Source organism: Lupinus angustifolius, chromosome LG11 (assembly GCF_001865875.1).
Source record: "Lupinus angustifolius cultivar Tanjil chromosome LG11, LupAngTanjil_v1.0, whole genome shotgun sequence".
Lineage (NCBI taxonomy): Eukaryota > Viridiplantae > Streptophyta > Magnoliopsida > Fabales > Fabaceae > Lupinus > Lupinus angustifolius.
In genome coordinates this window covers 34,215,515-34,241,432 of record NC_032019.1, presented here as the reverse complement: position 1 = coordinate 34,241,432, position 25,918 = coordinate 34,215,515, and the positions used below count along the sequence as shown (strand labels likewise).

Sequence of the window (25,918 nt, the reverse complement as noted above, 5' to 3'; positions counted from 1 at the left end):
TAGAGAGTAAATCAACTAAGTGAAGATAAACTCGCAAGCCAGTTTCCAAACAATGAGATTAAGCAAACCACATTCAGAAATAGGATAGAGAAATCAATAGTAAGGAAACCGAAAATACATTAATAACAAAACATCAAGAGTTGTGATACATTATCAAATGAATTTAGTCTTAAAAGTTTAGCCTTCCATGCAATGGAAGAAGTAAACTGAAAATGAAGAAGTATGAAACTCTAGCATAACAAAAGAGGGAAAATTTAAATGTGTTTATGTTTCAAAGTGAGGAAATGGACTGGGGAATCCGAATTTAACCCCTCCAAAACACATAAAACACAAATGTGCTTAAAACAATGAGCCCAAAACTAAAAATGAAGTTACAAATAAAAACTCCTAAAATAAAAATAAAATCTTCACTTCAACATATATCTTCCACTTCTATAATGCCAAAAATGTCATTGTGCCAAATATGATCTGAAAATGATAATAGATTAAATGAGACTAAATAGTCTCAATTAACTCATTTTGGAATATTAGTCCAATAAAGTCTACAACACTAAATCATGTTAAACAAAGTCAATTAGGCACTAAGAATTATTAATCATGCTAAATTAAGGTTAGGAATAGTGTGTAATATATTGCTCCTCAATAGACCATATAATGAAGTCCATATTCTCTAGCAATTTTTGTTCTCTTACTTATTCTAGGTTCTATTTCTACCCCTTCATTCTTATCATTATCTCTAATCAAATGTATGTGACTAGCTGATGTGCCCCATTATTCCTGAATTTAAAAGCGTAATTATTTTTCTTAAAGTCAACATCGTTAGACTCAATGATTATTTTTGCGTTAAAGCAAGTTTTCAAATAAGACAAGTTTGGTTGTCTATTCTTGAATATTTCATATGGAAAATTTTACTTTTAGTAGAAATCGAACAATTAATAGAAATTCACTCCACCAAGAAGGTGATGCACTAGAACTTAACATAATAGTTATAACTAATTCAATTAATGTTCTATTCTTTCTTTAAACTTTACCATTCATTTCAGGTGAATAAAGTACAGTTGTTTTACGAATATTGTCATTTAATTTATAAAAATTATTAAACATGCTATAATCATACTTAGTGTCTCTATCGCTTTTGAACTTCTTTATTTTTTTGTTGAGTTGATTTTCAATTTCAGTCATATATAACTTAAACATGTTAAACGTTTTACTTCTGGCTAAAAAAAATTTAAGATGACTATAGATCACTCAAATGGAAATATCAAACATTAAGAACAGAGTACAAACACCACACAGGATGCAATAAATTCATTAAACATCACCAAAACTTGTAATAAATTCCATAACATACCAGTATGGCAGCATGACATATGAGGAAAATGTTTGGTAAACGTATATTGATAGCTTCGAATATTTAGGTACATGCAGTTTGCATTATAAAACAAATTCCAACTCTATTGTACATAAACTCAAAAAGAAAATAAAGTATGCAATCATTGTCCATATCGACAAATATAAACTCATTATTTTTTCACCTAACTTAAACAGAGATCCCTTTACGTAATACATACATAGAAAACTAAAATTGGACAGAAACAAATAATACACGCGAAATTAAACAAAAATTGCAAGACATAACCAAAGCCAAACTTGTTGGTTGGAAATAGGGGTGACAACTGAATAGATTTGGGTGGATATGGATTTAGATTATAATGGATGAATAGAAAGTCATTTATCAACCCATATAAATCTATAACATCATATTTCTAAACTATCCAATTCATCTATATCATATGGGTTTCAATCAATCCAATTCATCCATATATCAATTTTAATAGATTGGATGAATGAATATTCATTCCATTTTTTTAATTTGAACTATAGCATTTTTTGAAAGAAAAAAATTCATTTAAAAATTATTATTTAATAAATTATTTTTAAAAATCAATTTTAAAATGTGTTTTGTTTAAAAAGTGTTTTTTTTTTAAATCTCGGTATTTAAATTTACTTGTGAAAGTTGTGAAAGACAATAGTGTATGTGAGGTCAGAGATACTGTATTGTGCAATCATACATTTTTTGAGATACTCAATCATGATATAAAATGTTATATCAATCCTTAATGAAACTTTTTGGAAGAATGTTTTGATAAAAATGATAATACTATTGAATGAATCATTTTGTTAGGAAGAGAGTAATTTATATCACTAGTATCAAAATTTGCTGGCCAGTTCAATCGGTAAATCGGTGAATCGATCTTAATACTGCTATGATACAACATTTATAACAGTCATATAATTATACTCGTATAAAATGGTCGTACCAGCCGGTTTTCAATTGAACCGTACCGATCATACCAGTTGGTTTCATTTAAAATTATTTTTTTAATGAAATTGATTTATTTTTACCAAAATATTTGTATGGATGATCAAACACACAACTACTACATTTTTATACATCTAAAATATGGTCTATAATATACATTTTTTAACAAGTGGTATAGATAAAAATAGTTATTACCATCTTTATTGATTTTTCAATATTAATATTAGTATAAATATATGAATATCTAACTTCACCGGTATGTGGTTTAATAGTGAACCACTGGTTGAACCAACATACTAGTAAACCAGTACTCTGACTGATTTGATGATCGATACAGTATTAATAACATTATTTTATATTTTGCATGTTGAGTTTGCATAGCAAAGTTGGGTCTGCATGTTGCTTTATGAGAAAAAATATTTTTATTTTTACATTTTTGGATGGATTGGATATCCATCCAAATGGATATACCAATGGATATCCATTAGACATAATGGATGGATTTGAATTCATCCATTATCAATATTATCCATTGAATTATATCCATTTAAATTCATTATCTCTAATGGATGAGTTTGGATGTATTTAATTGGATGAATCGTGGATTGTGGATAATTTTGTCACCTCTAGTTAGAAATAAAAGTTAGTTTTTTTTAAAACACAACGTTGACGTCAATCAATAAGCTTAGAATCGTGTCGGACATGAATCCTGGATTCACAAAATACATCACTATAAGTGTATACTATTGCATTTCTTCTGGATTATAATTTGTGACAACTTCACTTGAAATTGTTCATCTAAGGGTATACCCTCAGAAATGTTTTCATGAGCAATTCTTTGTATTTCATGAGACTGAAACTCAACTGATTTATCAGTAGTCACTGATATTTGAGGTAGCGGCCAAAACATACTTTTTAGTCACGACTTCCTCAGTATCATATTAGTTTTCAAGTGCATACGAAATTAATTTGGCTGACTTGTATAGGTTGTAGTAATAATAGAGATCATTAGACAACCCATTCAGAACGAATTTCTTACAAATGTAATCATTTTCATTCGAGAGAGCTCTATATCAATAACTAGTTTATCTTTCTCCTCTTTTTCATCTTCCTCGGACACCACTAGGACATTAGTTTTCAAAACATGGGCAACCTTTCTCATAGTGATAAAAATTACATCTTATGTTGTCACCGTTTGAAATTAGTTTTATCAAACCGAAATTGTTTGTTAAGGTCAAAGTTGTTTGGTCCAGTAATGTTATCTATGAATGCCCTTAAAATTTTGTTATCATAGCTTACAACAATTCTAAATGACATGAAATAATACTTATTGGCTTAATCACAACGATGTCGCTCTTTTTAAGACGTTTTGTGGTACTGTCCAAAATGTGCAAGCAAATTATCAATCATGCCGTATAAAACAGTTCAGTTCTCTATTATCAAATTCTTACTGCACTGTAAGAATCAACCTCAAATACACCCATAATATGACTACTAGTGTTAATTCTCAAAAAATCTAGAGTATGACTACTCGTGCTAATTCTTTTCGCACAATCTTACGACCAGTGTCAATTCTCGAAATTCCTAAAATTTGGTTGCATGTGCCAATTTTTAGTGTCACAGAAAAATGGGAGAAGTTTGTCGGAAATGCTTCGGCTGATGTTTGTCGGTAATGCTTTGACTGAGTTTTGTCGGAATTGCTTCAACCATATTCTTTACTCTCACTTAGAGTTTTTTCATTTCACACCCCAAAAATCCCCATTAACGACCCATTAATTTATTATTGAAAACCATCAAATTTCAATCAAAACTGAATAAGTAGTTATTTCTATATAGACCTTGGAACAATGTCTTAAAATTTGATGTTTATAATAATTTTATGATTAAGATTAAAAGCAATAATCTTAATTTCCTAGGAAGAGACCCTAGACTGGTTCATAGTATCTTCAAGGCTTGTATCATGCTTCTATTTTTTGCTACACAATTTGTTGGAGTTGTTACAATGTTTATCGTTATTGTTAAAATGTAAAAAACTCCTTTTATATCCAATTTATGATAATATGGTCTTTTTAATAAGAGTTATGAGTTCGGAAATCGATTACGGACTAAGAAATATATTAACACATCATCCATTCATATAAAGATGTTACCCTCACTAATTGCATGAATTATTCAATACCCTAAACTTGCTTAAATATGTATTATTAAAAGGAAATACACACATATATATATATATATATTGTGTTCGATAAGATAGAATATTGCTGATATGTATCCCTATGAGTATTAAGAAATCATTATTACATAGTTTGCTATAAAAAATGTTTGTCGAATTTGTTTTATTTATTTTTGGAAAGATAATTTGACAATTATTTATGTTTATTCACTTTAAGAGAATAAGGTAGTGACTCTCGTGTCCGCACCACATATCATTTTAAAGTGATATATTTTAATTATTATTCATGTCAAGTGAATGAGGCAACAAGATTCGCATCCGCGCCATATATCGACTTGAAGGGATATATTTTTAAATTACCTACTTCAAGTGAGTGAGACAACACTTCCGCAACACATCCCAACTTGGAAGAATAAAATTTCTAAATTAATTATTTGCTTACCCATTTTAAGTGAGTGAGACAACAACACTCTTGTTCGCACCATTACTCCATTTAAAGGGATAAATTTTGTATTTGTACATCTCAAATCATTACATTTTATTTAATTGAGAATAAAAATATTTGTTTAATTATATGCTCATAATTTATTAATGATAATGAATATTATTATTACTTAGAAATCTGAAAATTAATCATTATTTAATTATACAATACTAAGATGATAAAAATTGAAATAAACAATTAGGAGAATATGTAAAGAAAGTTTAATCTTCCATATGGCATCGGAAAGGTGGAGATGGTCAATACAAATTTCTTTGCACGTCTTACATCAGAAAGGATGAGAGATACAACACAAATTTCTCTCTTGTGTTTTTTTTTATGTATATCTATTTTTGGCGTTTTTCTTGGTTGTATTTTCTTAGTGTGTTCCTGGTTCTTTCTCATGTATTCAAGACCTTTATTTATTGGAAAAATTTGACATTGGAAACAAAAGTTAATCTATCTCATTAATGCTTTCAATCAATTAAAACATTTCTTTATTCATAATCAAATATGTGAATGATTTATTTTATTTCAAATTGTATATTGAGTGTCAGATTGTTCTAGATTGTTTAGAATTACCTCTTAATTTTATAAAGTCGTAGAATATCATTGTAATGCTCATATTGATTCGACTTTAAAATTAAAGGTATCCAAAATATTTTTATTTCTGTGTTGAAATTTCACGGCGACTTTATACAAATTTCAAAATTATTGCATTATCAACATGTGGGTAAAAATAATTCTTTAATTGTTATAAAGTCACATAAATGTTTTATTTTTATTGAACTAAAACTGAAAAATCTAGGGAAAACACATGTATTTTTATATAAAAATGAAATCTCTATATTATTAGGCTAATAAGTGTCTATTAAGTTCCTTAAAAACCTTTTTATTTTGTATTTTAAAAATAAAACGATATTTGGTTGGGAAATTTATTTTGAAATAATATCCCCTGATTATTGATTCAATTAGGTGATCTTAAATTTCATTTTTTTTATTTGTATAGAGAATCGAAATTTGGGAGATAGGTTGACTTTGAGGTTATATCTCGCGAGTTAAGTCAATCCTTTTTTCAATGAGTATGAAATTTGACATTATCGATTCCCTCAAATACTTTTTTGATAATAAAATCTTTTCTTTATTATTATTTTTAAACTAAATTTGATTAAAACATTTGTATCATATTTATTTGTTTTTATATTGTTTTATACAATATTGTTATAATTGGACTAGATCAGGCGGTCTGTCCGGTTCGATCACTGACTGGACTTGAAAGCGGTTTTAGTTTGTACTCTTAACCGAATCAGGGGTTAAACCGCTTTGAACTAGAGTATTTCTGGTCTGACGATGTTAAACTCGGTTGAACATGAATAACCCAGGAAGTGAACCCGATAGTTCACATAAAATTTTAAATAATAGAACACTACTCTAATGTTTTGTTTTAGTCTAATCTAAAAAAAGATGATGGTATGTTATTTTAATATAATTATACATAACTATTAATTATATAAAATTTTGTATTTATATATAACTATATATTTATAGATAAAAATGATAAATTATATATTAAATCATCCGGTCTGACTGGACTGTTTAACTATTTAAACCGATTAAACCTAATATAGGATCTCTTCCGATTTGATGTCTGGCTCAGATTTCATAACATTGGTTTTGTATTATATTATATAAAATATATTTTAGTTAGACATTTTTGGGCCAAAAAAATTGGGTTTCACAATGGAGTCGCCAACTTGCCCCAATTTTCAATTATGTGACATTTTGAAGTTACCACTATGTTTTTTGCGGTTAAAACATAGAAAACTCAATTAGAACCAATTTTATAGTTATTTGTTCTATTTAAGTTAGAGATTTAGATTCAGGAGTTAGTTACAGCTCACGGAATGTTTTAACACCTTGACTGCCCATATTAAGATGATCACTAATTACATGGATAAAATTATTCCTAGAAATTGTTTGATTATTTATCATTTTCTAAAAGGGAAAATATTTTGATTTGACTAACATTATAGGATGTTGCTCCTACATAGACATAGAGGATTAGGACTGTGTAGTTCTTAGTAGAAAGTTAGCATGGACTGATATCTACTTTAATTATTTTAAGGAATGGAAGCCAGCATAACGCAACCGTTCAAAGGATGAGTTGGAAAAAAAAGTAAATACTTATGACTTTTCCTCTATCTTTGATATGATCGGTATTTTTTTTAGAGAGAAATATTTATTTGTCTTTTTGACATTTATCAATTTATAAATTATTTTGTTTGTAGGAAAACTTTTTAAGTTGTTATACTTTATAGAAGATTTGTTTTTTGCCACTATTTTTATTAGATAGAATAGAAGCAATGTATACGAGCATTCTTAAATGTTTTGAAGAAAATAAGTTAGGTCACGACTCTCTTTCATCTTAATTTTTCTTTCAAAAATTATGTATAATAGGAAGAAATATTTTATTATAAAAACTTGTTAATTTACCATAATTAATCTTGATCGAAAACCTTATATGATTATTGTGACATTTATTATTTCTATATTAATAATAAAAAGCAGAAAAATAATTATCATTATTACTAATATTACTATTATTATGAGAAATAAAAAGAAGAAACACAAATTACATACCTAGAACGCACAGGTTAATAAGAGATCAACTGTGAAAGTGACGTATCACATAAAAAGGAGGCAGACCAACGCATGACTCATACGTGCATGATGTTTTGAAGAAAAGGGAATTATAAAACCTACGAAGTTCTCCTTGTATTTTTTGTCCTTTATGAATTTTTTTGTTGGGTTTATTCAAATGTGAAGTTCCACATTGATATGCGGGGAGGAGTGAAAGAGTTTATAAGAAGGAAAAGGTCAATGGAACTAATGCCTTAAGGTTTTGGTTCAAAATGTGGTATCTCACTTGTGACTCTTCACTCTTCCCATACTCATGTAACAATGGAACTCCCTGGTGGTTGGAGGCTCCCCAGTCGCAGTCTGATCTAACAAGTGGTATCAGAGCCGATGGTTCGGCTGGGACATGGTGGACTCAAGGGGGAGCAGACCGGAAAGTGTGTGGTACCCACACTTGAGGGGGAGATTGTTGGGTTTATTCAAGTGTGAAGTCCCACATTCCATACTCATGTAACAATGGAACTCCCTGGTGGTTGGAGGCTCCCCGGTCGCAGTCTGGTCCAACATTTTCTCTAATATTTTCTAGTGTGTTTCTTGATTTCTATGTCATTTGCTCAAGACCTATATTTACAGGAGGGATTTGACACATGTTAAAAACAAAAGGGAATTCCCCTCGATAATGCATCCAATCAATTAAAATATTTTTAAATTTTATTAGAATAAATATGTAATTGATTGATTTTATTTAAAATTTCCATATTAGGTGTAAGATTGCTTCTGGAATATCTAGAAAATTTTATAATGTCGTAAAATATTATTGTGATACTTATATTGGTTCTACTTTAAAACTAAAGGTATAAAAAAGTCAAGGGTGAGCAAGAGTCGGTCCGACCCGTAGACTCGTCTCAACCCGATGACTTAGGGGCGGGTCTGACCCGTCCAAATAAATAAAAAGGACATACCTGGTTGAAAGAGACAGACCCGTCATAAAAAAAGGACGGGTTCGGGTCTATGTTCGAGTCGCTCGACCCATCTCTTATAGTTATACATCAAAAAAGTTGAATAAGTACCTATCAATACTCATTATGTTCTGTCCACATAATCAAATATCTACAAGTCCACACAACATAGCCACATAATTTATCATATGATCCTTATTCCTTACTCTCTTTTTTATTGTTTAATTCTCCTATATAATAAAGGACTGCTACGACGAGAGTGAGGGGCTAATCAAAATCAAGGGGAAGAAGATCCACATGAGGAAAATGTTGTACAACGTGAAGGAAATACGATTCCACCAATACCGACTAAAGCCAAGGGTAAAGAAACATAAACATCAAATTAAAGATCAAATAATAGTATCAACAATTTCTATGCCCCAAGAACTACTCCAGGAGCTCAACCCTCAATCAGAATGGGCTTTGCGGGTAAAGATGCTATTCATAAGGCTGATTTGGCAGTTGCCCGATTCTTTTGTGATTGCTGCATTTCATTTAATTGTACAAATTCATTTTAATATCAACCTATGATAGATACAATTGCTGCAATTGTTTCTGGTTATAATTGTCCTAGTTATTATGCTATTAGATCCAATTTGTTGCATGAAATGAAGAAGGAGGTCGAATTGTTGGTTGCGAACTTTAGGAATTTTTGGAAAGAAACTGGTTGCACCATTATAGCCGATGGTTGAGAAGACCAAAGAAATAGACAACTTATCAATTTTCTTGTGTACTCTCCGGAAGGAGTGACTTTTGTGAGATCTGTTGATGCATCTGATGTCATTAAAGATGCTAAAACACTTTGCAATTTATTTATTGAGTTAATTGAGTTCGTTGGAGTAAACAATGTTGTGCATTTGGTTACGGATAATGCTGCAAATTATAAAGCTGCAGGAGCTAGGTTAAATGAGAAGTTTTCATCTATCTATTGGTCTCATTGTGCTGCACATTGTCTAAATTTGATTTTAGGAGACATTGGAAAAATGGAGCATGTGAGTACCTTAGCTAAAAGTGCATCTGATATACATTTTTGTGTGTACAATCATGGATTTTTGTTGGCATGGTTAAGGAAAATATGAGGATGGAAAGAAATCATACGTCCTGGGGCAACTCGTTTTGCAACAACCTTCATTGCATTGAAAAGTATTCATTAGCACAAACATGATTTGCAAACTTTGGTCACTAGTAAAGATTTTATTGACTCTAGATATTACCGGGATTGGAAAGCAAATAGATTTGTGGAGGTTGTGATGGATAATAGGTTTTGGAATGACTTTGCAATTATTGTCAATATTGTGGCTACACTAATCCACTTGTTAAAAATTATTGATGTTGATGATAGACCTTCTCTGCCTTATGTGTATGACGGGATGCATAGAGCAAGAAAAACAATTAAGAGTGTGTTCATGAATAAGAAGTCCTTGTATAAGCCTTATACAAGAGTTATAAAGCAAAGATGGGATAAGCAACTCTGAACAAAATTACATTGTGCAGCCTACTTTATGAATCCAACATTCTATTATGATAAGGATAACTTTTGTATCAAATCAGAGGTTCAACAAGGTTGGCTTGATGCTTTACAAGCAAAAGTTACCACTCGCGAGACTGAGTTTTCCAAACAAAGTTGCATTTATCATGACAAAGTTGGAAGTTTTGGCAATACAATGACAATTGAAACAGTTAAATACTTACGACCATGTAAGGTTTTAATTTTTATATTTTCAGTTTATTAAAATATTATGTAAAAGTGTAATACCCTAATACCATACTAATGTTTTGCTATATTTTTTAGATCAATATGAATCCATACGAATGTGTAAACTAATCTTTTGTTATGTCTTTTGTGAAGTTTGGTAATACTTTAATAGCATACTAATGTTTTGTGATATTTTTTAGATCAATGGTGGTCATAATTTGAATTTAGTACTCCTATGGTATCCCAGTTAGCTATTCAGATTTTGAGCCAAACCTCATCTTCTTCTGGTTGTGAAAGAAATTGGAGTGTATTTGAAAGAATACATACAATAAAGAGGAATAAAATGGAACACAAAAGATTGAATGATCTAGTCTATGTGCATTATAACTTGGGTTTGAAAAATAGGTTTGTTTTTAATTAAGTTTATGTGCACTATAATTATGTAACTTCTGTTTTGTGTTGATATATCATAAATTCATAATTGTTGTAATTTTAGGGCTATTAATAAAAGAAGAACACTTGATCCTATTGACTATGATAGTATGGAGAACATTGAGTTTTTTATTACTGAAGAAGAAGAAGAAGAAGAAGAAGTTACATTGATTGATTATGATGAAATAGAAAAAATGTTCTATCATGACTTGTCAAATCTAATATATAATTTAACAAAGGATGATGAATGTTTGTTTTAAACATATTATAATGTGCAACACTTTTCTAATTGTTCTACAAATTAATGTAATGTATATTTTATTTTGTAGGTATTGTTGAAGAACGAAATGTTACTATTGATGGAGAGCTTAATTTGGACTCTTTTCCTCAATAATATGTAGATAGTTATACTCCAACTACATCTCTAACCGGCAATGTCAACTTAGGATCCAATGAAGACAATGATACTTGAATGAATTAGAATATTTAATTTCTATATGAGATAATATTTTGATTTTTAATTCTAATTATATAAGACTTAATCTTGTTTGAAACATTTTTGTTTTAATTTATATGTATATGCATGATGCAAAACATGATATTAATAAGTGTGTTAATTCATATTAACTTATTTTAATTAATTATATAATATGTAATTACATATGATATTATGACATAAACCGGTTAGAACCTGCACGAAACCTCTTCCTGATTGATGTCTGGTTCGGGTTTCATAACACTGCTCTTGAGTGTCTTGGAAGTCAAAGAAGCAGAACACAGTGGCGAGATCATCTTCCGAAGCTGAATACAGGGCACTTGCATGATCAGCTTGTGAGATCCAATGGCTGACATACCTTCTTCATAACTTCAAGGTCCCTTTCACTCAACCAACACTACTATATTGTGACAACAACTCTGCTGGGTACATTAATGTCAATTCAGTCTTCCACGAAAGGACAAAGTATATAGACATTGACTGCCAAGTTGTGAGAGAACGCCTCCAAGTCAAGTTCTTTCATCTCCTCCCTATTTCAACTACTGAACAAACTGCACACATTCTCACCAAGACTCTTGATCCTTCACCATTTCATTATCTAATTGCCAAGCTTGGAGTATTCGGTATATACTCTCTAGCTTGTGGGGGTATTGAATGTAAAACACAAACAACATCAACAAAAACAACACAAACAACATCAACACAAACAATATCAACACAAACAACATCATCAAACCACAAGTAGGCAATCTGATCCTAGTATTAAAGATCAAGACATCCCAATTATGACCAAGATGTACCCAAGCTACAAGAGTATCAAGTCTCAAGACATTTCCTCATCAAATGCAGTGTTACTTGATTCGCAAGGAAACCAGAACCAAATTTAGACTCTTAGTTTGTTAAGTTAGTTTAAGTCTGTTAAGTTAGTTTCCTTCCTTTTTAGCATGTGCTGCTTTTCTTATTGGTTAGTTAAGAAGTTAGTTATATTAGTTTCTTTCTTCCTTGCATCTATATAAAGAGATGCTTTTGGCTTCTTTCTAATCATCAAGTTAGATGAGCATTATAATCAATATTCAATTCAATCAATAAAGAAAGTTATGAGGTATTTTTCTACTTTACGCAATAATAAAACTTACAAATGGGTGATCAAAAGTTGAAAGTGAGAGTGGTATGGAAGAAGGGTGGTGCAAGTTGCAAGTGGGTGAAATTTAAGATAGACGTAAGTTAATAGTAAAAGTATTCATAATTGTTCATCATTTATCAAACTCAAATAGTGTATTAAGGAAGTTGCATTGTTCAATTTATGAATTGTAACAAACTCCAACATAATATCAAAAATGACTTATAGAGTGGTTGGAAAAGTTTATATGTTGAATAAAATAGTAAGATGATAATATAAGAAAATTAATTAGATTGGACCACATGATTATTTCCCACAAAACTAAAATATATTTCTAGAATACCCTTATTATTGGAATCATTTAAAGTTAGGGGTGTACTCTAAACCCTAAACCCTAACATATAAATACTTAACCCTAAAACTGGCAAAGGGAATCAAATCTAGCTTATTCATGATTTATTAATTTGGAAAAGCTCTTTTAAAGTGTTTCAATTGGAGTGAGAATTTGAAAGTGAGAGTGCATTTATTCTTGAAATATTTAGTAGATTAAGATATCTATCTACTAGATCAAATAACCAATTATGAAAAACTTTCTCACTTTTAAGGAGCTTGAGGTAACTTGTGATCCACATTGGTTTGGATTTGGTTGACACCTTTGAATAAACAATTCAATTTAAATTGCATATTTATTGTCTTGTTTCAAAATAACCTAAAAAGAGTTCATGTTCAGAAACTTATCCGGTAAACCTATTAAGTGTATACTAGCATTAATTAAATTATTTGAATTGGTTACAACATGTTATCTATTAACAATATAATAAAAAAACTCTCTCATGCCACATGTCACGTTCTCATTCCCTCATGCCACATGTCACTTTCTCCTTCCCTCATGTCACATGTCACTTCCTCCTTACATTTTTTCCTTCATGCCACATATCACCTCCTCCTTACATTTTTTCTTTCATGCCACATGTCACCTCCTCCTCACATATTTTTCTTCCTACTTTTTATATATTATATATTTTATATGCTAATAATAATTTAATATTAATTAGTGATTGGTTTATGTAGCTACCTCACTAAAATTCAGTGTTTACAACATCTATGTTTTGTTATGTTAAAAAGTAATAGTCATTGAACATTAGATGAAATTGAAATCATTTTTCACATTCAAATTATTTCTTTAAATTAATCTCTATATAATTTAATGTTTACCATTAATCTAAGAATAATGGTACATTTTCACCTCATCAAAGTTTTTTGACATTTTTCGCACTGAATTTTAATATTACAGTTCAGATTCTTTGAATTTTAATTTTTCTCTATTAACAACATAATAAAAAAAACACATTTATGTCACATGTCAATTTCTCCTTACATTTTTTCTTTCATGTCACATGTCACCTTCTCCTCATATTTTTTCCTTTCTACTTTTTATATATTTTATATGTTAATAATAATTTGATACTAATTGTAGAAAATTCAAATTAAAAATTATCCATTTATTTTTCTTATGTGCTTAAACATACAAATACACAAGTAAGATGTATATTCTTAATAATATGAATATATGAGTAATATGTGTGTTTTAACTATGCGAATACATGGGTAACATGTGTTTTCTTAGTAATGTGAATGTACGGGTAACATGTGTATTTTTAGCCATGCGAATGCACGGGTCACATGTATTTAATTACTATCATTATATTATTTAATTAAAAGATAACAATGGTATATATATTCATGAAAAATATATGTATTTTAATTAGTAATATAACAAATCAATTATTAGACTCTTTTTATTATTTTGATTAAAATTATCAGAAAAATATATGATACTTATAAACGTAATCACAAAAAATATGATGCAAAAATAACTCCTTATATTTATAATTTTATATAGAGAATATAGAAGTGAGATATTATCCAATACAATTTGAATTTTATTTATTGAGTTATTTAAGAATCAAATATTTTCTATAATCACACTTTCAACAAATAAATGCTTATACAAACACATTTACAATTGTTAATATTCTACATATACACTCAAAAATCAATGTTAATATTGCACCTATATGAATGGGAAATATAATGTTTCAATACATGATTTATTGATATTATAAAGTATATATATATATTATATTTGCATTATGCATAAACAAAGAAGTGACCCGTGCAAGTGCACAGGTACACTACTAGTTATAGTATTATAAGAAGTTCTACACTTCCTAGTTCCTACTATTAGAATGAAGTACGGGTAAATACTATATATTAGGCTCAAGTATTTTATTACATATAACACCCTAATTTTTATAATAAAAAATAATAATATATATACACAACAAGTTACTAAATTATAAATAATTTCTTCAATTAGTGAAAAATATCTCTTTAAATATTATCAATTACTAATTAATAAATATATTATAAAGATGCATTAATTTTTTTATAATAACATTGGACACTAAACTAAAATGGTAGAACATAATCCATAATTCATCTTGGACTTAACATCAATCCTCTAAAATAACTTATATAATAAAATTTAATTTGTAAACAATTCAGAGTATGATTGTCTCACAATGGATCTTCAATACAATTTAAACTTAAACTTCTTAGGCACCCATCTAGAAATGTCAGAAAACTCAAGCATAGTGAGATAAAAATCTGACTAACACTATTTTAAAAACTTTCTAACCGTGACATTCTTAATCGTCATAAGATAGAAAATCTCCATAAAAGATAGTAATAAGAATTAATAATCATAATATATCACCTTATAGTATAACTAATAACTTATACAATATTAATTAGAAGACAAGTCCTGCAAAAATAATAATAAATTCAATTTGAATATATGATATTAATTCTCTCGATCCATCAGTCTATGATTAAAAGTTTGCACACAGTATACATGTTGGAGGTGTGTGCCTTCACCTAGTGCCTTAGGTTTGTAGGAAATGTCTTACTTCTTTTCCAGAAAATTAGTCTGTCTTCATGCGAATGAGAATTGTTTTGCTCGTGCCCAGACCAATCAACGATGGATCCTAAGATCTCATCAACAATCAAAGCAGTTGGGTCATAGAGCTTTTCAACAATCATCAATCAACATAATTGGATCATATATCCTCTCAACAATCATCATTTAATATAATTGGATCATAGATTCCATCAACAATCATCAATTAATGTAATTTGATTATACATCCCTTCAATAATTATCAATCGATATAATTTATTCTAAAAATAATAATAATATAGGCTAGATATTAATATAACATGATATATACTAAAAAAAAAGGGAGACTGAATAATAAATAGAAAATGATATAAAATATATGATTATTATATACATTAACAATAGCAGGATAAAAATAAAGTTTTTGTTAACTTTCACTAATATATATGCTTTCATTAATGTGAAATATTAATAAAGTTAATGAACAATCTAAATTGTAATCATGGAGGGTGCAATATTGTAATTATGTATAATACTCTTTGCCACTTCTTTATAATTCAAAAGCAATTGAACTAATATGATTTTTCTAGTTCAACTTGTTAGAAGAAATGTAAATACATATATAGAAGTAAGTTTATGAATACATTAATTCTTATTATCAATTTATGGAGTTTTAGTTTTACCCATTCCTAGGTTTCAACTCCTATCTTTTGCCCCTTTCCCTTCTTATTCCATATTTTTTAAGTGTTAGACTTTGTGGTTTGATGAGTAAAATATAAAGCAAATTTTTTTCTTCTCTTACTCTTATATATTAACTCAAATTTTCATTAATCATATTCTTAATTATTTTTATTAAAAATAAGATCTTTTATCTAAATGATTTATTTTTTTATAACAATTATAAATTTCTAAATCTTATTACTCATCAAATATTTTAACCAATCATATCATAAAAACAATGATAATTATAAAGTTGAGAGAATAATATAGATTATATATGGAAACAATCATATATAATGGTAAGGATAAAACAAGATAAAATATACCTTCAAAATCAAATAATATCATGACACATATAATCAAATAATTATAATAATGATAATCATACCAATAACAATAAAAATATAATAACAATATAATTCTATTGTTGTTTCTTATCTTAACACTGAGATACATTCTCAAAGTAAATTTATTATATAATTGTACTTATTACAATAAAATAAAACTATAAAATGTCATTAAAAAATTAATTACTAAAATATAGTAAAAAAAATTAGAATTTTACATTACAACTTGCACCAATGGGAAACTCTCCATGGGCTTGGTCCCATAATATTGGGTTGAAGTGCTAGGATATATATATATATAGCAAACACTAATTAAGTAGGCTAGAGATTGTAATCCTAATATTTAATAATATATTGATAATCATTTAATGATATTCGGACAATTGAATCTAATTAACCAACTCTTATTTTATTCTCTTATATTTATTTTTAGACATTATAAATATTGTGAATTAGTTAGTGTATTTCTTGTTATCTTATGTTTACCATTCCTAATGATTTATATTTTTAACTTATATCCTACAACATAAAAGTTGAATAAGAAAATTTAAAGAAATAAATTGTACTCACACCAACTTTCCAACTAACCTAACAGTTTTGAATGAGGTAAAATCAACACTTGAAATAACTATCAGTATGATTCTATTTTCCTATTTTGTCCTTAATATTTTTTATTTCTAAAGTAAAACTATATAATCTTAGATAACTATAATTAATATATCTCACTTTAAACTGAATATTATAATAAATACAATAATTATAACATGAAATACATCCAATAAAAAATATTCTAATTCTCTAAAATAAAATATACAAATTTAATACTTAATATCATAAAAATAAAATAAAAACATGCTCCTAAAATGAGATACAATTAGTGTGTAAGAATTATACTTTTACTATTTTAAATCACTTTCACTCATAATAAATTTTATTTATCGTATTATTTAAAATATAGTCTATATAACATTTATTTATGTAATATTAATTTGTAGCATTAAATTAAATTAAATATGGGTTGACCAATTCAACAATACCTAGTAAGTTATAAATGACATACAAAAGGTCAGATTATATTTATAGCCTACTCTCATATTTTCAAATAGGGTAAAGCTATTTATATATTAAATTACTTATTTACACCTCATATTAATCAACCAAAATTATATAATTTTTTAAAAGTATGATTAGTCAAATAAGAAACTTAATACTTACCCTATTGTTAACAATGTAAATTAATTTGTTAAATAATTATCAAAAACTTATTACCCAACCTACAACAGGTTGGTTAAGTCATATATTTTTATAAACATGTTATATTCTAATTTTTAAAAAGTATAATTAGCTTAATAAGTTAAATTTTAGGTCATAAAAACATATCAAGTTTAATTGACAAACCTATTTAATTATATTATTTAATATTCATATTATACTATTTTAATATAACTGATATTATATGTAAAATTTTAATACCATTTTTTTATAAAAATATAATTTAATTATTAGTGTTATATGAATCTAATTAAAAGCAAATTTATTAGCATAATTTAAGGGCATGTTTGTTAATTTATTTAAAGACCTTATATTGTAGCATGTTATTAAATAAGCTAACACCAACAAGGCGTTGGTCTAGTGGTGAAAGATTTATTGTATCCTTAGGGTCGAGAGTTCAATTCCTATGAGCGTCACTTGTTGGGAGAGACAGTACCCAAAAAATAAGCTAACAAATTACGTTAGAATTTTAAATATGTCATAATTTAGACTCAAATGTTTTTAATAACAAGTAAATAAATCAAGCTCAAACTCATATAAACTATATAGACTCAGCCTTTATAATATAAAATCTAGTAGCAGGTTTTTAGTCTTATCTATAGTATCAATAGCTTAACTCTTACCAATAAAAATTGAGAATATAGAATCTCCTTATACAAGAGAATAATTTATCTCCTTAAATTTATTCAATATTTGACATATATCTTATTTCTCGTTCTTCCGAAAATTTTCATTTTAAAATATATTATAAAAAATAAAAATAATACACATGTCAAATACTTAGTAGATTTAAGAAGATAAGTTATCTACTAATACGAGGAGATATTTTATTCTCATAAAAAATTATAACTTCTTCCAACCTAAATCCATGTGGGCTCAAAAGGACCCAAAATTTGTGGGTTATTTGGGTCTTGATATATGGGCTTGTGGCCCACCCACTAACTTATTTAAACAAATGAAACCCTAATTTTCTCCCCACCCCAAAACCTATTCTTGCTTTCTCCAACAATATTACAAAAAAGAGCACATTGAATGTTCTTCCTTGGCTAGCTTTTTGTGATTAACCTCTCTTTCCATCCCCAAATCCTGGTATTTATGATTCACACCTCTTATTCAAATCTATCTATTTAAAACTTTCGAATACTTTGACTGTGCAGTATATTTAGGCTTATTTAATTGATTATTATATATGTTCACAACTTGTTGATTTTGATATATGATAATCATGTAAACAGAACTTGTTTTTTTTCTTCCTTTTGAATCTAGTTGCATGCCATTTATTTTATTATATAAATTTTATGACTCATATATTTGATCATGCCATAGTTGGATTGGATGAGGGAAGATAAGAGGAAGTGGTTTTGTGGTGGGGCTTGGGGATGGAGATTTGGGATATATGAAGGTGAAGAAATTTTGATATTAGATTTCAAAATTTCATTTTGTAGATATAAAATAAGGGTAAGGATAAGGACCAAGAGTACATTTTTGGGGAAACTAAACATAAAACATTTGGTTATTTAAAAACATCATCTATTTTCAAGAAAAATGTATTCATTTAACCTTATTGATAGCCTTTAGGATTTATAATATCTATGCATCATCTCTACAGAGTCCTTGTTTATTTGTATTACCTTTTTTATTTTTATTTTGAAAAGTCAATAATAATTAAATATTAATGATGAATTATATAATAATAATGTATCAAATTCATACATTGTTACTTTCAATCTATATTATTTTCATATAGATAAAGTTATTATATAGAAAATTAGAATATAAAAAATATGTAAAAAATATAATTTAATTGTTAATTTAAAATAGGCCTATTTGAAAATATGTGTATTTATCTATTTAAAAACATATATGTTGGTCTATTTAAAAGTTTTAGTCAAACTTTTAAATAAGTGAGGCCTAAGCCATAATACCATTATCTTTTTTAAGGGATAAATTTACAAAACTCATATATATGCTATATACATTGAGCTTGTTTAGGAAAACTTTAGTCTATTTTCACCTTTCCTAATGACCTTTTGAACCACCAAACAATTTCTTATGAACTTGACAAACATTCATGATATAAATAATAATTAATAAATAATTTAGAGACAAAAGTTTAAGTATTAACAATGTAAGAGTTTTTTATATTGTAAGTTCATCATACATTATTCGTGTATTATTATAATTAGAGTGGATCCACTTACTCTAAGAGTAAGTTTTTTAAACTTATTCCTCATCCTAACAATTAAATGTATGAACATCTAATGATGTAGATCTACCCACAATTGGATTTCCCTAAATGGTTAGTGACAACAGTAAGTGAATCCCCCTCTTATAATTGATTTGTAAATAAAATTAATATACATTAATGTTTATAATTGATTTTTAAATATTTAACTCGATTATTTTTTATTACAAAGGAAACAAATTAAACGTAAATAACAAATTTAACATAAATAATTAACCTATAGTAATGAATCATTACACGTTTTCTATGAAAAAGGATTCATAGCTTGAACCCTAAATTTGGAGGGTTTGGTGGGGGAACCACAAAAACAATTTTAGCTAGTGTAATTAAAAAGCCAACCCATACTAGTCTGTTTATTTATGGATCAGTGCTGATAAAGAAAAACTCATTCTCACATAATCACTTATAGGGATTATGTTTTTTTTAAGATCTTTCTCATATGGGAGAAGTCTCCATTAACATGCATTTAATTTCTAATATGAGAAAAAAAAATTATTTATTTTTTAGAAAATTAATTTGTCATCACACCAAAAATTAATCTAGTAATGTAAGGCCTTACTGATAGGGATGACAATGGGTACCCGGATCGGCAGGTACCCACAACGGGTCAGATTTTGGTCCATGTTTTTGGATCTGTGTGTTATTGAGATCCGATATTTTTAGACCCATTGTTTCATGGGTCTGAGTTATGAGGTACCCAAAATCTTAGTACTAAGACTCGTTATTCTTTCTTAAATCTATACATATATAGCAAGATAGTTGTAATATCATGTAATCATAATTGTAATATTATACTGTTAAGCTATAATTATAATATCATATTAATTAAAAAATGTGATTGTTTTATGTTGTCTATCAATAATGTTATACTACGTTGTTAAGAGGTGATGTTGTATTATTAGTTCACATGTATGATGTAATGTTATGTTGATTGAAAGTTCTTATTAAAATAAGTTTGTCATCCTAATATTGAAGTTGTTTTTTTTTATTTTGGTTTGAATAAAATGGGTTGTATTTAATAGTCAATTTATATTGTGTTTAAATCACAAACGGACGTTGGTTCAAGTGGTACATGTTTAATTCTCCTTAAGCAAGAACCTGAGTTCTAGTCTTGTGGGGAAAAAATGCTCGTTGGGAAAGTTAGCCCCACATACATGTGGATGTTCCCGGCTTGGACATGATTGCCTCCAGTGTGAGGATACCTGTGGAAACCAAGGATTCGTGGGTATAAGATCTAGTAGGTATCAACATTGCTCTATTGGGAGAGAAATCAACGTCCTAAAAGAGATTAATTCTTTACCCATTGAACCAAAAAAATAATGAGATTTAGTAATGGAAAACAAGTATTTTTGTATTATGAAGGTACCACCTTTACTTAATAAGCTCTTAATCCTAGTAAAGAATTTAAGATACACTCTATTAAGAATGTAATTCTACTATGAAGGTTCACTTTCTCTCATTCTCCTTCTTCCCTCCTCACTTCTCGCTTTTCTCTTATCTTCTCTTTCTACCATCCTTATCATAATTGTATCATTTTCATAGCTTGAAGAACAACTATGGTGTTCTAGTCATTAACTAGATCAATCACAATTGTTCAACACTATTGCATTGGTCTTCATGAATCGTGCAAAGGTATATCTCTCTCATGTTGTGCACCATTCTCACCAAATATGTCACCATTCTCACTAAATCCATCGACCCACTTCGTTATTGGTGACCTAGGCCAATTTCATCAACAATGGTCCCTTAGGCCACCATATTTTTAACAATAACTTTGAAATCGTATTGATATATATTTACGAGGAGAAATCCGTTTAAATCTAAATTAAATTATACTAGTTACACTTAATTTTAGTCATTCATTCTTTTAAATTCAACGGACCAAATGAATGAAACTTAAATGTTATTTAAGATTCTTTTTGCTTCTCCCATCATTTATTTCACTCAGACATTTGATCCATTTGATTAATTAAGAGAATGAATGGTTAAAATTAAATGTAACTAATATAATTTAAATTAGGTTTAACCTTGCTTATATGTTTCTCTATTTAGATTATGTTACATTTAATATCAACTTGATAAACCAAACTAATCCAACCCATTCCTTATTGTGTTGATTTTGTTTAGTTTGGTTACTTAAATATTCAAACTAGTCTATCTTTTGAAGGAAAAGCATATACTCTCCTATTTTTTCTTTCATTATTTAAGACTAGATTCTAGGAGGCAGTTGATTTGTTTTTATTCATTTATATATTTCATGAATATATTTCCTATTAGTTACTAACAAAATTATTTTGTTTCTTCTTATAAATTTTTATTTTAATTATTTCCTTTAGAAAACTTTGCAAACAAAATAAAACACTACATATACCATGGTCTATCCATTGAAGAAAAGCAATATACTTTCCTATTTTTTCTTTCAAAATTTAATTTAAGACTAGATTCTAGGAGGTGTTTTATTTGTTTTTATTCATTTTTTATTTTTCATGAATATATTTCCAATTAGTTACTATATATATATATAAAAAAGAGAATACTATGTTAGAAGATTGTAGATGGTCTTTTATGATTTATTTTATATTATATTCTTTGATTTTTATTTATTTAATTAAGACTAAGAGTCTACTATCCTTATCAATGTTATATTTTTCTTAAACTATATTTTAACTTTGCCATAGTTTGGTTTGATTTTGGAATTAAACTAAACCATTAGCAAGGCCTATCCATGAATATGCTTTATATTTTGAGGACGGATTCACTTATTCCAGGAATCCACTTATTCAAAAAATAAGTTAAAAAAATTTACTCTACATCTTAATTAGTTATTTTATAAAAATCTAATGGTTCAGATCTGACTAATTCAGATCACGTGAATCATTAGATTTTCAAAGAATAAATAGTTAAGAGGTAGATATGTTGTTTTAACTTACTCTTGACGTGAATCTTCTATCTATATTTCAAATTTATAACCTTATTAAAACTAAATGTATCTCATATTACATAACAATTACCAACGGACGTTGGTTTAAGTGATACATGCTTGATTCCCCTTAAGCAAGAACTTGGGTTCGAGTTTTGTGGATGGAAAAAATGTTCGTTGGGAGAGTTAGTCCCACATACCTGTGGATGTTCCCGGCTTGAACATGATTTGCCTACGGTGTGAGGATACTTGTGGGGAAAAAAAATATTACATAACAATTGTTCCTAAAATGAAAAAACAACCCTAAACCTAACACAAACACTCTTGGGTCGTTCTTCACTCAATCTTCTTCATTCATCATGGTTTTTTATGTTGATCATCATGTTGCAAGTGACTATCATTAGCATCCACTCTTTTGCACTCTTCACTCTGATTTGATCCTCTCTTCATTGAAGGGTCAATCAAGTCTCTGAAGAACCCTAACACAAACACATAAAGAGAAAACTTTATTATTTGATTAGATCCTCTCTCCGAATTCATTGAATATTGGAGTATGATCATCAAACAATTGATCATTTGCATCACCAACACCTATTTATGAATTTTCATATTGAAATATATTTTTTCATGCTAGTGTCTATCCTAGATTAATATATAAAATGTCTCTTTATCCTTTTTAATTTGTTGGTATGTTCTCAAAGCCTAATGTAAATGTGGTTTTCTTTCAGTTCAGTTTGGCCATAAATGCTTTGTTAATGGGAGGAACAACTACACATAACTCATTTCATGGAGAAGATTTGTTAAAATTGTTACAAGATCTTGCTTTGGATCCTGGCAATATGAAGTCATCAAGCCATAGACATTGGAATCAAATGCTTCAAATCCGCAGATTTATGAATACTAGTGATGATAAAAGTTTCGAGGTAATATATCTGAAAGGGACCAATTCTTTCAAGGTTATTAGGAAAACATTCATAAATAATTGTATGTCTTGTAAAATTCATTGTATGTAAATAATATTCAAGATACCAAAACCATTTTTATGAGAAAAATAGCCAAGAATAAATTATTTGATACTAAACCCATTTTTAATTAGAACTAAGTTCATAAAAACTTAATTGTGAAAACATAAAGCAAATACACAATAATCAGTTTTATTTTATTTAATTATATCTATCCTATTTTTTTTTTGTTTTCAGAAGAAAAGGAAAATTGAGCAATATATGGATGCTCGTAAATCTACAATTACTTTTGAACAAACCAATAAGGAGAATTATGCTAACCAAGTTGCTAAAAAACATAGAAAAGGTGAGTCATCTACCCTTTCATGCCTACCCCTTTTCAATGAAAAATGGGATAGTTTAGAAGGAACACAAGGACATGTTGCTTTCCATGTTACAAATGATATAGCCAAAGACCACAATTGTGGTTGGAAAGACTCTTCTCACCTAAGTGACTCTATCGTTTCATTACATGAAATGCAAGGACGAGTTTTCGATGCTACAAATGATCGGGAGAAGTATTGTATTGTTTGTTGCGAAGATTATTCTCACCTAAATGACTTTGACGAGTCTGATGAGGAGTTTCTTATAGAGCTGAACCGAATAAAACAAGGAGACCTGAAGAAGTATTCTGAAATTTCTAAGAATAAGAGAAGTTATATGATTGAGACATCAATCAAGGAGAAATCAAATTCGAAATTGTTCAAAGAATTGAAACCATTGGTCAATGAAGATTTTGATGTCTCCAATAGTAGGAACTCATATTCATTAATCTTGGGAAAGGAAAATTGTAAAATAGGCCAACCACTCCCTTTTCATAGTAATCGTTGCCCAAAACTAGCAATTCCCATTGGACCTAGATTTCAAGCTGAAATTCCACAATGGGAAGACCTAAACAACACAAGACAATATAATATTGATGATGATGATGATTCCAAGTGGTTTGGCAATGAAATTTGGCCTATGCCTAATATTATGGAAACTAATACAAAAGGTGTAGGGAATGGTAGGCCTAAAGTGTGCTCTTGTGACATTCCTGGATCAATTGATTGTGTTCAACTACACATTAGTGAAGCAAGAGAATGGTTGAAATTAGAGATTGGTGCAACTTTCTCAACTTGGAAGTTTGATGAGATGGGGGAAGATGTTTCAAAGTCATGGACTATGGATGAACAAAAAGAATTTGAATTGCTTACAAGATTATGTAAGCAATCAAAAAACATGGATTTTTGGAAGAATGCAATGGAAAAGTTCCCATCCAAACCATTGAAGAACATGATTAACTACTATTATAATGTATGCATCCCTAGACGGATGAGAACGATGACGAGAGCTTCCTTTGGCACGATCGATAGCGATGACGACAACCTTGTAGGCTATGAGAGAAAAGATAAGTATTCATCCACAAGAATGCAGATGGTTCCAATTTGCAAATTGAGCAAATCAAAGAGTACAAAATATCTTTAAGTGCTATTATTAAGTAAGAAGCGTTGTTTTAGCTTCATGATACTCAAGGTTGGTGCAAGTATAAAAACATTTTTCTCATCTTTAAAGGGTTTGTTTGCGAGTTGGATTTTAGAGGTGAAATAAAAGGAATGCTTCAAAGCTATATGACAAATGTATTTCATAGCTCACAAACCTTCTTTTTTCGTTTCACCCCTCCAAAATTCAACTCGCATACTGAACAAACCTTTACTTGAAATGGTCTTATCTTCAAACCTAATTGGGCATTTTCTTGGATGGAGAGGATGAGAGAGTCTATTATATTGCTCGCCTATCTTCATCTCCATGTTTTTTGTCTTATCTCTTTACTATTGTTTAGGGTTCTAGACATATTTTGCTAAACCGCTCTTTGTTAAGGTAAGATGTAATTTAATTATCAAGGTGTTTTAACTTTGGATTGGGTTATTCTATGAACTATTCCCTTTGACTAGTATTCATTGGGATTAATATTTATATGTTTGATTACTATTCAAATGATTTGTTGGCTCGTTTTTATGCTAGGAATAATGAGAGATGAGTAGTGCCTTTTGCAATTGATGCAACATTTGAAGTTAGTATAGGGATGCGAAACTTAGTCTTTGTGGTTTTT

The 25,918-nt window shown here is 28.6% G+C and overlaps 1 protein-coding gene across 1 annotated transcript; it reads left to right on the top strand.

Annotated features, from left to right (window-relative positions):
* On the top strand, positions 18,650-25,918 carry LOC109359577. Its single transcript, XM_019604278.1, has 3 exons — positions 18,650-18,749; positions 23,554-23,748; positions 24,025-25,918. Exons 2-3 carry the CDS (start codon positions 23,581-23,583, stop codon positions 25,291-25,293), a joined length of 1,437 nt encoding a protein of 478 aa, XP_019459823.1. The 5' UTR covers positions 18,650-18,749; positions 23,554-23,580; the 3' UTR covers positions 25,294-25,918.

Excerpts from the sequence above, each read along its gene's own strand:
- LOC109359577 (XM_019604278.1), top strand. The coding sequence starts at position 23,581 with ATGGGAGGAACAACTACACATAACTCATTTCATGGAGAAGATTTGTTA. Across the intron at positions 23,749-24,024 it reads GTGATGATAAAAGTTTCGAG|AAGAAAAGGAAAATTGAGCA; the intron begins GTAATATATCTG and ends TTTTGTTTTCAG.